The sequence below is a fragment of the Vollenhovia emeryi genome, unplaced genomic scaffold, assembly GCF_000949405.1.
Source record: "Vollenhovia emeryi isolate VEMERY1.0 unplaced genomic scaffold, V.emery_V1.0 DF939120.1, whole genome shotgun sequence".
NCBI lineage: Eukaryota > Metazoa > Arthropoda > Insecta > Hymenoptera > Formicidae > Vollenhovia > Vollenhovia emeryi.
In genome coordinates this window covers 3,205,654-3,217,990 of record NW_011967246.1, presented here as the reverse complement: position 1 = coordinate 3,217,990, position 12,337 = coordinate 3,205,654, and the positions used below count along the sequence as shown (strand labels likewise).

The window sequence follows — 12,337 nt, the reverse complement described above, 5'->3', positions numbered from 1 at the left end:
TGCCGCTTAACTTTACCCTCAGCTGAACTTTGTCTCGCTCTACGGAGACGGAAAGAGACAAGAGGACGAGTCAAACTGAGATTAAAGTTGAGCAACGTTGGAAAAAACCAGGACCCTGGTCTACTTTTAGATTTTTTCAGAAATACCGCGGGGCAGTCGCCCATGTCCGCGCACACTTTTCACGATTGTTCATTTCGCTCTTGGAAAAATTCGGAAACGAATCTCCGCCTCGCGAGCATCCCCGGGATTTTTGCATCGCGACGTATTCCCGGATTCGTACGGTCTCTCTTTCTCTCTTCCTCTCTCTCTCTCTCTCGAGAGAGAGACCTCGCGACGCCTTCCCGTTCGAATTCCTCGGCCTTTGAACCCTCGCGAGATTTAAGATCTCAGGAACTCGAAGATCCGCTTAAACGAGCGCCGGGACCTCCGCGACGTTTAAGAATGCCGAGACTTCCACATCCTTGACTTCCTTGAACCCCGGGGCCCCCGCACAAACTTTCTCCGGTGGAGCCTCTCGCGCGCGGGCCGGGGGACGCGGACGGGGAGGAATTCGCGATGGAATCCGTTCGCGATTCGTCGGCCGGGAGGGATCCGCGAGTGCTCCAGGCGCGGAGTGCTCAGGAGATGAAAGAAAGATACGCGCCGCGATAGGGGCGCACCTTAACGAGCGCGTGTACCCTGGGCGGGCGTTAAATATTACCGCGAGCCGCGGATTTACATGACACGTCGGCGAAGGGAAGGGATGGGGGGCGGGGAGGGGGGGCGGAGGGAATCGTCCGCGCAGGTGGGAGTTGCGTTTGTGTGTAATTGGATAAAGATCGGCTCGGGTCGTCGTCCTTACCTTTCCCTACCCGTCGTCGTCCCTTTCCTCGCGATTCCACGCGGGCGGCGGAAATTTTACTGCCGCCGTATTTCTTTCGGCGAGGCAGACCGAGGAACGGCTTTAAGGCCGATGCATACGTACGGCGCGCTCTCGATCGTCTTCCCCGATAAATCATCGCGAAGGAATGCCAAGGTGGGAAAGGGCTCGAAAGACGCGCGGAAAAAGATCGCGGTTGCGAACCTGCGCCGCTGACACAATGGAACGAGAAATTAAAATAAGAGAAGGGAGTGAGATTTGATTTAAGCGAACGATATTGTCTGTAGGCCCGTTTCCACGACGCTCGAACTTGGTCCAAGGTCCAGGGCCTAAATTCCGTACACGATTACCGACGACCATCGATACGTTAACGACGTTTGCGCAGCTTTTCTATCATGTAGAAAAAGCTGCGCAAACGTCGTTAACGTATCGATGGTCGTCGGTAATCGTGTACGGAATTTAGGCCCTGCTTCGTGAAATGTGTAGCCAATCAGCTTACAGTTGTTCCGTAAAGGCTGCAAGTTGATTGGCCACACATTTCTCGGAACTGGAACTTGGATCAAGTTCGAGCGCCGCGGACACAGGCCTCAACATTGACTTTGTCATGTCAGTTAGTAATTTTTAAAAAAGAGCCTAATTTTTGGTTGAAATGTCTAATGACGAATCAAAAAAATAGAAAAACGCAATGCACTTTGTCGGCGTATTGTGGTGCTAATACGTGCAAAAATTATTAGTTAAATACGTACTCAATGTGTAGAGTAAAGAAAAGCGCAATTATCGTTTAGTTAATATAGTTTTCACGTCGAAACAAGTACTTTACAGCTATTTAATACGGGAGAGATAAAAGTGTTTGACTATCAACTGTTAATTGAAGTTACGTGCGCACCAATAACAGCACTTGGCTCTTATCGCCTTCTTATATTTTGATTAGATAAAAGCGAGGGGTAAACCGCTGAGGGCATTGCGGCGTAGAGATTTGCGGCATTTTTGGGGCGTTACTAGACACTCTTGGGTATTAGTTTTGGCCCGTGGGGGAAACCGCTGACCAAAATCTTGCACACCAATGCCCGCTAATGCCGAGTGGGTTTCCCCCTCAGTTTGGGCATCAGACCTTGCTGGGGCATTATAGAGATAAAATAAGATAACACAAGGTGAAATCAGATAAAACGAGATGAATAAGATTAAGTAAGATAATAAGATAAGGTAACGCCCACTGGGCATTAGTGGGCACTGATGTACACGATTTTGGTCAGCGGTTTACCCCTCGGATAAAAGTATTCGAGGCAGATCAGTATTTCGTCGAGCCACCTTTTGCCTTAACAATGCTTCGACATCAGTTTACCGGCATTTATCATAAAAATTAGATACGCTAACGAGATATATCGCGTTTCTTTCTTTTTTCATTTCTGACCCATCGCGATAGACATCTCGTGAAAAACTCACGCTGCTTTTTTTTTTCTCGCAGGGGACGTACGACCAGTTCCGCGCAGTAATACGTTCGCAGGGCAAAAATCCGCAACAGGTAGAAAGATTCTCGTGTATTACCGCGGGAGGTAACTGTTCGATACACGTGCGCGTGGCCACGACGATCCTCGGGAGAGCGAGGGTAAACAGTGCAAAGAAAATTCCCCGGCCGACCCTGGTCTCTCCGCGGTCTTTCTCGATCCGCGCGGCAAGAAGCCGCGGGGCGAGACGGGGGAAAGAGAGCGCGGTCGCCGCGAGTGCACTCCTCCTCGATCGAGATAAACGCTATCGCCGTTCGCACGGAACGCTCCGGCGACGTCCTTGGCGGGATTATTTCAAAAGCGTGGAAGGTATCCACCGCGGCCGCCGAAGGAGAACCGGAAGCCGTTCGCCGATAAAGGATCAAAGTACGCACGCGACTCGTTCGCGTTAATTTGCAAAACTACGTCATTCCATTCTTCGCGAACATATGGAAACGCGAGGTTTAACCTTTCCCGTTCTCTCCCCCCTTCCCCTCTATCTTTCTCTCTCCGTTCGCTGCCGATTAACGGAGCTTGAATCTCTTCGTTCGGGCATCGCGATCTTCTTCTTCTTATTCTTGGCACCCGGCTCTAACTCAGAGCCGACACGTCGAGCCAATCATGGTGTAAAACACACAAGGTGAAACGTCGCGCATGTAAGCAATTTTTGGGGCAAACTGTTCATTGGTTCTCCCTGCATTCAACCGCAATGATTCGCAGTTGAGGGTTGGGGCGAACTTCTGATTGGTCAATTCGGTAGTCCGGGCCGCTTCTGATTAGTTGGCACTGCGCATCCACCGGATTGCTTCACCTTGCATCTTTACACCGTGGAACCAATAGTCGTCCGTGTATTACTTAGGGCGTTTTCTAGCAAGGACACAATGTGACGCAGTGTAACACTGTGAATCATTACATCCTTGGTGTTTGCCAATGTTAAACAAGGATGAAACGATTCGCTGTGTTACACTGTGTCCTTGCTGGAAAACGCCCTTAAGCCAACGGCACACGGTACTATTTTTCCTACTGGATTGCTTACGAGAGCCAATCAGGATGCAGAGTTTTAGATCAGGTGACTTGAAGCTAAATCCTGGTTGGCTCTCGTAAGCAATCCAGTAGGAAAAATAGTACCGTGTGCCGTTGGCTTTAGTTTCTAATAATTTTTCGAGCGAGTTCCAATTACGTTCGCACAACGCAGGGGCCCGACAATGTCGGGCCTCGCCGGGCATCGCGGAATCGATCGATGCGCGCGTTATCAGGACTTGGATTATCGATCGGACGTCGATCGCTCGAGGGCCCCCCGTGCGCCCCGGCGATAAGCCGCGTCGCGAAAAAGAATCGCGCGCAACCGCGGGCACCGGCGTCGCGCACTCTGTCCCTCTCCTCGTTGCACCTTACGCATCACCGTGTATTTACGGCAGCGCGCGTCTGGGCTACACGCGGACACTTTCACTTTACGTAACTTTATTCACGGCGGCTAAGGGCGACGAACTTTGACTGCCTCGCGCCGAAATCCATCCCGGGCGTCCGGGGATAAATCTCGCGTTTCTCCGAGACGAGGGTCCCCCCCGAGTTCCTCGACGGTTCGAGCGCGCGTCAATTCTGTACCAGAGGAACAAGAGAGAGAGAGAGAGAGGAAATGAAAAGTCCCGAGGACCGATAGCCCCGGATGTTTGATATCCATTTCTATCGCCGCGGATTAATTTCGATCTCGGCTTAACTTTCCTCTTCTAGCTCCGGGAGTTGAAACAAGATGAAAAATGTACCGACGTTAATCTACACCGGTAGAGAAACGATGACATCAGATCGCCTCCGCGCGTCCGAGGCCACGGGGATTTAGAAAATTCCAGAATCGCAGGCTCGTAAAAGTTTCACCGGGGGAAACAAAATGCGAGCCACGGAGAGAAAGAAAGAGGGAAAGAGAAAGACAGCTGTCATCGAGGAAGATCGCGGCGAGAGTGAGAAAAAAAAACAAGAGACCTAGACGGGATGCGTAAACAGCGACGTACGCACGGCGCGAGAACGGCGGGGACGCGGGTGTGCGAAAGCGCCCGTGCACGCGCGCGCGCGCGCGCGCGAGAAAGGGAAGAAAAAGAGAGAGAGAGACGGACGACGCCAGGCGCGACGATAGACGAGAACACGGAGGAGGCGCGCACTCCGGAATTCTCGGCGAGTGCGGCGGCGCGGCGGATATCTACCTGTCAGCGTGCATTCCACGAATCCACGGATCCGCGTGCTGGGCGGCGCGTCGGCTCGGCTCGGCTCGGCTCGGCGCGGCGTGCACGTTTCCGCTCAAACTCCCCTCGTGCGGTGTCCCGTGCGTCGGAGCGCCGCACCGCGCACTCGCGCCGCGCGCTTACTACTCGGTGCTCCGCACTCGTGGACGCTCGCGCACACAGACACAGTCACACACAGTCACACACACACACATACACGTACGCACGCAGACGCGCACCGGCGCACTTCACTCTCTCGTCGTCAGTCACTCCCCTTTGTCGCGCGTCGCCGCGTCGCGACGTCGTATGCCGGTGACGCGACGCGCGAATATGGCGCGCGCGCGACGCAGCCACTCACCGTCGGCGCCGATCGCACTCGCGGCGAGACGCGAAAACGTGGCCGCGAGAGAACCGGGAGGCTCCTGGCGTTCCGCGGGCGCGCGGCTTTCCTTTCCTCGCCGCGGCTCGTCACCTCGCGCTCCGGTCCTTCCCCCCCCCCGTCCCCGACACCAGCCCCCCCGCCCCGACGCCGCGGCGCTTCGTTTCGCTGTCCGCGGCGTTTTGTTTTTGTTTCGCGACGCGAAACGACGGCGTTGCACACACACGCGCGTGTAACGGCGGCGCGCACGGGCTCTCTCTCTTCAGACCGGGCCGGAACGGGAACGGGACACCGCGCGCACGACCACTCGGCTTTAAGCACCGCGGGGTAAATACTACTACAACGAAACGCCGCCGCCGTTCTCGCCCGCGCCGGCCAATCCCCACCCGCGCCGCGCCACCACGTGGTAGGAGCGGCGGCCAATCGCGCGCCGCGGGGCCGCTCAATGACGGCGTTCGCAAAGCCATCTGACGGCTGGATCGGCCCGAGCTCTCGCTCCAGCGATCGTATCGATCGGTCGGTCGTTCGATCGCGCCCCAGCGCGCGGTTTCCGTAACCCGCCGGCGATAGTTTTCGGTATCCGCTAACCAGCGAAAACCCACGAAAGCCGCACCTCGTGCGAGAGTCGTCCTCGCTGTGTCGATCGTCGACCGTTAACGATCCCGGGAACTATCGGTAGCGAGAATCCGTATCCCAGGGGCTCGACTCTTGAATTCATTCGAAGGAGAAACGAACGCGAAAATTCTGCTCTTACAGAAAAGTTGCAAATTGATTGGCCGTCCCCGCGTGGCTTTTGACCAATCGGCCTGCAACTTTTCTGTCGGGGCGGAATTTTCGCATACGCTTCCCCTTCGAATGAATTCAAGAATCGAATCCCAGAGGCCCGATTCTCGAAATCATTCGAAGAAGAAACGTATACGAACATTCTGCTCTGACAGAAAAGTTGAAAGTCGATTGGTTAAAGCCATGCGAACAGCCAATCAACTTGCAACTTTTCTGTAAGAGCGGAATTTTCGCATACGTTTCTCCTTCGAATGAATTCAAGAATCGAATCCCTCGAGCTCGATTCTTCAATTCATTCGAAGCAGAAACGAACGCGAAAATTCTGCTCTTACAGAAAAGTTGCAAATTGATTGGCCGTCCCCGCGTGGCTTTTGACCAATCGGCTTGCAACTTTTCTGTCGGGGCAGAATTTTCCCATAAGTTTCTCCTTCGATTGAATTCAAAAATCGAATCCCTGGAGCTCGATTCTTGAATTCATTCGAAGGAGAAACGTACGCGAAAATTCTGTTCGTACAGAAAAGTTGCCAGTCGATTGGCTAAAAGTCATGCAAACAGCCAATCGCCATGTAATCTTTCGGCAAGAGCAGATTTCTCGCACACGATTCTTTTGCGAATGATCGAGAATCGAGCCCCTGAATGTCCTATTTCATTCGCCGTACACGACAAACTCTTTAAGCATATCGAGTGGCTGCAAAATAGAAATTTCCAAAATTCTAAAGCCTATCACACAATGCCAGGCAACAGGCAATAGAATTTTTGACGCGTTGGATTCGTCGGAAATTTTCTTCCAACCAATCCAACGCGTCAGAAATTCGATTTCCTGTCCCTCTTGCCAGGAGCTCGATTTTTGAATTTGTTCGAAGGAGAAACGTATGCGAAAATTCTGCTCTTACAGAAAAGTTGCAAGTTGATTGAATATACGCGTGGCTTTTAACCAATCGACTTTCAACTTTTCTGTCAGAGCAGAATTTTCGTATAAGTTTCTTCTTCGAATGAATTCAAGAATCGGGCCCCTGGCATTGTGTTTGGGTCTTAAGACAATTTTTCTATTCTACAGTCAATCGGTACGGCGAAAAAATTTGTCGTACGACAGAATAGAAAACATCTAGACACTCGAGAACTTTTCTATTCTGCAGCCGATCAACGCGCTTGAAAAATTTGCCGTACAATACGACAAATGTAACACCAGCCTCGCGCGCGCGTTTCCATCGATGCAGACTAACTTTAACATCCCGGTTTAACTCGCTTATCGTCTTCCAGTTCTGCGAATTAGAAGACGAGATAACGAGCAAATTAAATCGAGATTAAAGTTAGTTTGCATTGGTGGAAATGAACGTTGAAACGAATCCCCCTTGATTCCTCGCAGCGATACGTGTACAGACACGTGGCTTTTTTTTCCTTCCGAACACGACGTGCGTCTCGAGAGAATCCACATTACCTTCGTACGCGAGACCGCGGGCACGTTCTCGCGATGAGGTCTCGATTTCCAAGCAAACGCGCACCGCGCTTACGCGACTGGAATCGCTAACTAGCCGCTTTCATGTCGCGCGAAGCGTATCGCTCCTAACGAGATTCAATAGCGCACTGGTGTCCCACACCGCCCGGTCGTCCAAATGAATCATCGGCTCGTTACGTCATTATTTACTCAACTCTTTTAAATTACGCACGCCTCTGACTTAAATTAACTCGCGAGATATTTATTCTCAATATATAATCGCTTTTTTCGACGTTATCAACCTCGCGTCGCAGGTGTTTCAAGACCTGTCCGGGCAAACTCGCTGCGCGTAATCGTACGCGGATAAAATTATCCGATTGCATTTCGCGCGCGTGTTTTTCGGAAAAATGCAATGAGGTAATTTTCTTTTGGGCATACAGTAACGCGGCTATGAAAGCTGTCTGAATTAATAGGCTTTCATAGACAGCACGGGATCGCAATAAGTTTGTTAAATCTCTTCTTAAATTCTTCCTGAATTAATGTAATGCTCAAAACGAACCCATGCCTGTTCAACCTGAACTCAAAAAGAAAGTCCTTTTCGACGCGAATTCTTATAAAGTATAATTTCTATTTTCACAATGAGAATTGACGACGTGAAAGCCATTTTCTTTCTGGACTTTAGGAATGTTTTTAGAACAGAGATGGGGTGGAAAGATAATTCATAATTTTCGCCGCAATTCTTTTTGGATTCTTCGTACTAAGCTTAGAGGTAAAAAAGAAACGGTACATCGATCGTCGATGGAGCGTTCGCCACGCAAACGGCCCGCGGCGACGGCTTATAAACGCAGAAGGAACTTAATCCCGCGGCCACACGAGTTCCTCTCGACATTCGGTGTCGCTGACCCGGCTTGTAAAAAAAAAATAATTCCGGACCCGTTACGTATTCGTGCCGTTCGCCCGAATTGCCGTGACCGTTCGAGCCGAATTTCGGGGCCGTCGATCATCGAACACTCTCGGAACTTTCGTTCTCTATCCCGCATTAAGCGAGCGTGCAATAGAGGATGTTTGATGAACCATAATATACAATAGACGATACTCGGCGAATAATTCAGACGAGAGACTCGTGGAGATTCGCAGAAATTTATTACACCGCGCATTTTGCGCACAATTGGTCTCGCTCGCGGTGGAAAACTTCTTAGCAACAGATCTCTCGGGCCTCTCAGGTGAACAGGAGAATCAGTAAACTCGTGCCGAGGGTCTTCAGTGTCGCTCGACGTTCGACGCCTCGGGGATCATGAGACGCGACATTTCTCACCTCGGCCTCTGAAAGACATTGTTTTTACAGTGACGCGAGCGAAGCTAAACGTTCGGTCGAAGGTCGCGCCGTTGGAAAATTGGAGTAGCGCAGAGTTAAACGACGAAACGTATTGGTTCATCCGATAAATAGTGCGGTATACAAGAGGCTTGATTTATTCTTCAGCCCAAAAGCGAAAGATTCTCCTCGCTAGGGAATTGCTGTTGAAATTAAATGACAATGAAGAATATATTTCGGGTTGAAACTTCAACTTTTTCCATTCTCAAAAGTATCCCTAAGAAACCACTTTACTCATTGGATTGACCCAATAGATATTTCGACTTAATTGTTACGCGATCTTCCAGTCGTTACACGGCGGTGTCCGCCACGGAGAAAAGAATAAGGAGACGAGGATGCGGCGCTCCTCTCGCCTCGACGCGTCCTCACCGTATTCGTAATATTGCGACGGCTCCGTCGGCTCGTCCTCGCACTCGTCGCTGGCCGATCCGGTCCTCGCGGCTTCCCGTCTCTCGCGCTCATCGGCTTCACCCCCGAGCGGCACGTAGCCGGATCTCGCTACACGATTCCTGGCGGCCACCGCGACCTAGAAAACGCGGCAAGAGTTTCGTCCTTCAGCACTAACCATATTCGTAGACCTGCTCGGGTTCCTCGTTCACCGTTTCTTCGTCGGCCTGCTCCGCGGTCTCTTCGTCGGCGCCCTCGTCGTCGAGCTTGTCTTCCTCGTCGCCCTCATTTTCTTCCTCTTGTTCCTCCTCCTCCTCTTCCTCCTCTTCCTCCTCGTTCTCATCTTCGTTGTTCTTCACAGCTGACGAACGATAAGGCCTGCCCTCGTCGAGCTTACTTCGAGACCGACGATGTCTTCGTGCGACATTGTAGTCATGGCTGCGGTAGACCTGCTTGGCCCTGCGTGGATGTTCGAGAAGACGGCGTTGCGACGATTGCACGAAGTCCCCGTGAAAAATTGGTTCTATACACGAAGCGCGTCCGCGGATATTCCTTGCAATTACGGCCGACACGGGCGATCTCGGAGAGTCCCAGTCGAGACCGTCGCCGGCGGTACGAATGCCCGATAGGACGAAAAGCGTCGAGAGAAGCGCGAACGCGAGCATAGCCTGAGCCTTGTCATTATCGATCATCGGCGACGCGACTGAACATAAGCGCGATCAGATCAATTGCCTGCACTCGAGCGCAATCGCAAATCGCTTGAAACAACTTTCGTCGCGTCTCCGGCACGAACAAAAATACAATACCATTTTGCAGCCGTACAAGTGACTTGAAAAATATTGCTTAGTATTGTATTCTAATCTTAGTATTACATTATATGATATATTGTGTAATCTTAAAAATATATATTGTATCTTATAATCAACGAGTACGTAAATTCGACAACAGAGCAACTCTCTCACGTAATAATAAAAAAATAATTTTTCTTAATCCATACGTAATCAAAGTGAGAGTACGCAGTACATAAACGCGGTATACAGTCGAATCTAGAATGCATATATTATGTGTATCATCTTTTATAGACTGTCTTTTAAACCACTGCTCTCTAAGCAGGACAATTCTCCAGGTACATTTTTGTCACGATGTCGGGGCGGCATCGACTCAAAACTATGTAGTCCGTGTTGGTGCAGCCCACCACGGGACATCTGTAAATGCAGGCGTAAACGCTGTAGCGGCACCTTCCAATGTCCGGGATCCGATTCTTCAAACTCATTCTTCGACGGAGAGAAAATGTATGCGGAAATTCCGCGCTGATAGAAAGGTTGAAAGTCGATTGGTTAAACATCATGCGAATAGCCAATCGATTTGCAACTTTTCTGTAGGAGCAGAATTTTTGCATACGCGTTTCTCCTTGGAATGAACTCGAGAATCGAGCCCCTGGCGTTGCACGTAAAACGTACTTGGTGTTTTTGTTCTTTTGCAGCATCGCGACGAGGCTCTCTCTGTCGTATACGTGGCCACAGGCCGTATTCTTCACAGGATCGGTCATTCTCGTCTTCGAGATCGGATCGATCACATTTATTTCGCTGCATGTCAGTTGTATATCAGCGTCTGCGTCACCCGCTCCGTTACTCAGCGCAGCTTTATTGGCTGGAAGATTCGAAGATTTAATCTCAGAGAGGAGTACGTAAAACGAAGAATTAACTTGGCGCGATCCAGAATCCCCCTTTCGGGCTTGTTACCTTGAAGCAGGTCCTCGATCTGACGGTCATACTGCAACAGTCTGTTGTCTTTGGATAGATCAACTTGGATTTCGGACACCTTCTTTTTATAATCCTGTTACAAACGATAACAAATGTGCGCTTACAATCGCGAAAATAAATCCAATAACTTGTACGCAAAGCGGTTGTTACTTTTGTGAGGTTCTTCGCGTCTCGTTGCAACTCGTACTCGGACATGCATTCCAGCCCCTCCTTGATCTGATCCGCGGCCTTCATTCTCGCGTACTGCATACAATTCTCCGCTACGGCCTCTCGTAAGTTCTTTAACATCGTCTGCATCTCTTTCTCGTCATCTAAAGACGTACATTTCATTTTCTTACAAAAAAAATAGAGGAAAAGAAACGAAGTTTTAAAAGGCTTCGCCTCTAAAGGCCTGCGTCCGCGATGCTGGAACTTGATCCAAGTTCTTGTTCCGAGAAATGTGTGGCCAATCGACTCGCAGCTATTCCATAAGAGCTGCAAGTTGATTGGCTACACGTTTCTCGAAACTAGAACTTGGACCAAGTTTTAGCACCGTGGACATTGGCCTTAACGCTGCATTTTCTGCGCTTGAAACGAGAAGCACAAGAAAGAAGGGCAAAAACGCGAAAGGAGGAGGGGGGGAGAGAGAGAGAGAGAGAGAGAGAGAGAGAGAGAGAGAGAGAGAGAGAGAGAGAAACACGAGCACTCGGATGGCCCTGTGTTTGAATTCTATCCCAACTTCACTTCCTCAAAATCTCACCGCAATATTTCATGATGTTCCCTGCCGTTCTCGCAAAACAATTGTCGAGTTCCTCTAGCGTTTGCGTGGATTGTGTCATTTTCACACGATCTTATTTCCCGTCCGAGATATCGATGCCGGTCGCCGAGTCTCCATCCAGCCGCCATGTTTTATTTGATACCGTTTTCGCTCGACCGATTCCAGCGCCTTGCTCCCGTTTTCATTTTTGGAACTATATTCTCCGCTACGCCAAGCACTGCCGATAAAGTCTCCACTTGGTGCGCGTCCATTTTTCAAGCGGGTAATGCAGTGCCCGACTTTGGCTGCGTTCCGTACGTGTTGCACGCGCGAAATGTACGCGGTAACACGAGTGTGTTATTGATCTTTCGTAACGGAAGTAATCGTTGATATTGAACTAATTGTAAAAGTGGATGTCAAAACAAAAATGGACGTCGAACTCCTGGCGCTTTTTCCAAATGCCACTTCACTCGCGAATTTACACTTCCATTTGTAAAGTCACTTGTCATTCTTAAGCCTCCGCTACAATGATTCTCGGTTCTGTCTACAATGGTCGTAGTCGTAGTCGCTCGATAAGAATTGACCAATCGCAGTCGATTATTCTTACGACTACGACCATTGTAGACAGAACCGAGATAGCTCTATGGAACCGAGAATCATTGTAGCGGAGGCTTTAAGAATTGACCAATCACAGTCGATTATTCTTACGACTACGACTTTACGATTTCTATGTAGACGAGGTTTCACTGTATCCAAACGCCACTTCTTCGGTTTTCACCGTGGAATCCGATTGTCACAGAGTCCGATTGCCACTACGAAATGTTCGATTACGTCGAGCATCGACGGCAAATCGCGGGAATTCAACGATCGCACGATGATATCACTCACCGACTATTCGTAGAGAGCGATCGCGGTTTCTTCGCGCA

General features: G+C 50.2%; 2 protein-coding genes across 2 annotated transcripts; both read right to left on the bottom strand.

The window, feature by feature from the left end:
• Positions 1 to 7,394: 7,394 nt before the first annotated feature.
• On the bottom strand, positions 7,395 to 9,639 carry LOC105570620 (glutamic acid-rich protein-like). The gene is made up of 3 exons (XM_012027964.1): positions 9,125 to 9,639; positions 8,895 to 9,051; positions 7,395 to 8,476 (listed from the first exon to the last, which is right to left on the bottom strand). The coding sequence occupies exons 1-3, from the start codon at positions 9,602 to 9,604 to the stop codon at positions 8,373 to 8,375; spliced, it is 741 nt and encodes a 246-aa protein (XP_011883354.1). The 5' UTR covers positions 9,605 to 9,639; the 3' UTR covers positions 7,395 to 8,372.
• Positions 9,640 to 9,743: 104 nt separating this feature from the next.
• On the bottom strand, positions 9,744 to 11,593 carry LOC105570621 (E3 SUMO-protein ligase NSE2-like). The gene is made up of 5 exons (XM_012027965.1): positions 11,415 to 11,593; positions 10,826 to 10,986; positions 10,655 to 10,748; positions 10,373 to 10,562; positions 9,744 to 10,117 (listed from the first exon to the last, which is right to left on the bottom strand). Exons 1-5 carry the CDS (start codon positions 11,491 to 11,493, stop codon positions 10,018 to 10,020), a joined length of 624 nt encoding a protein of 207 aa, XP_011883355.1. The 5' UTR covers positions 11,494 to 11,593; the 3' UTR covers positions 9,744 to 10,017.
• Between the last annotated feature and the right edge of the window lie 744 nt (positions 11,594 to 12,337).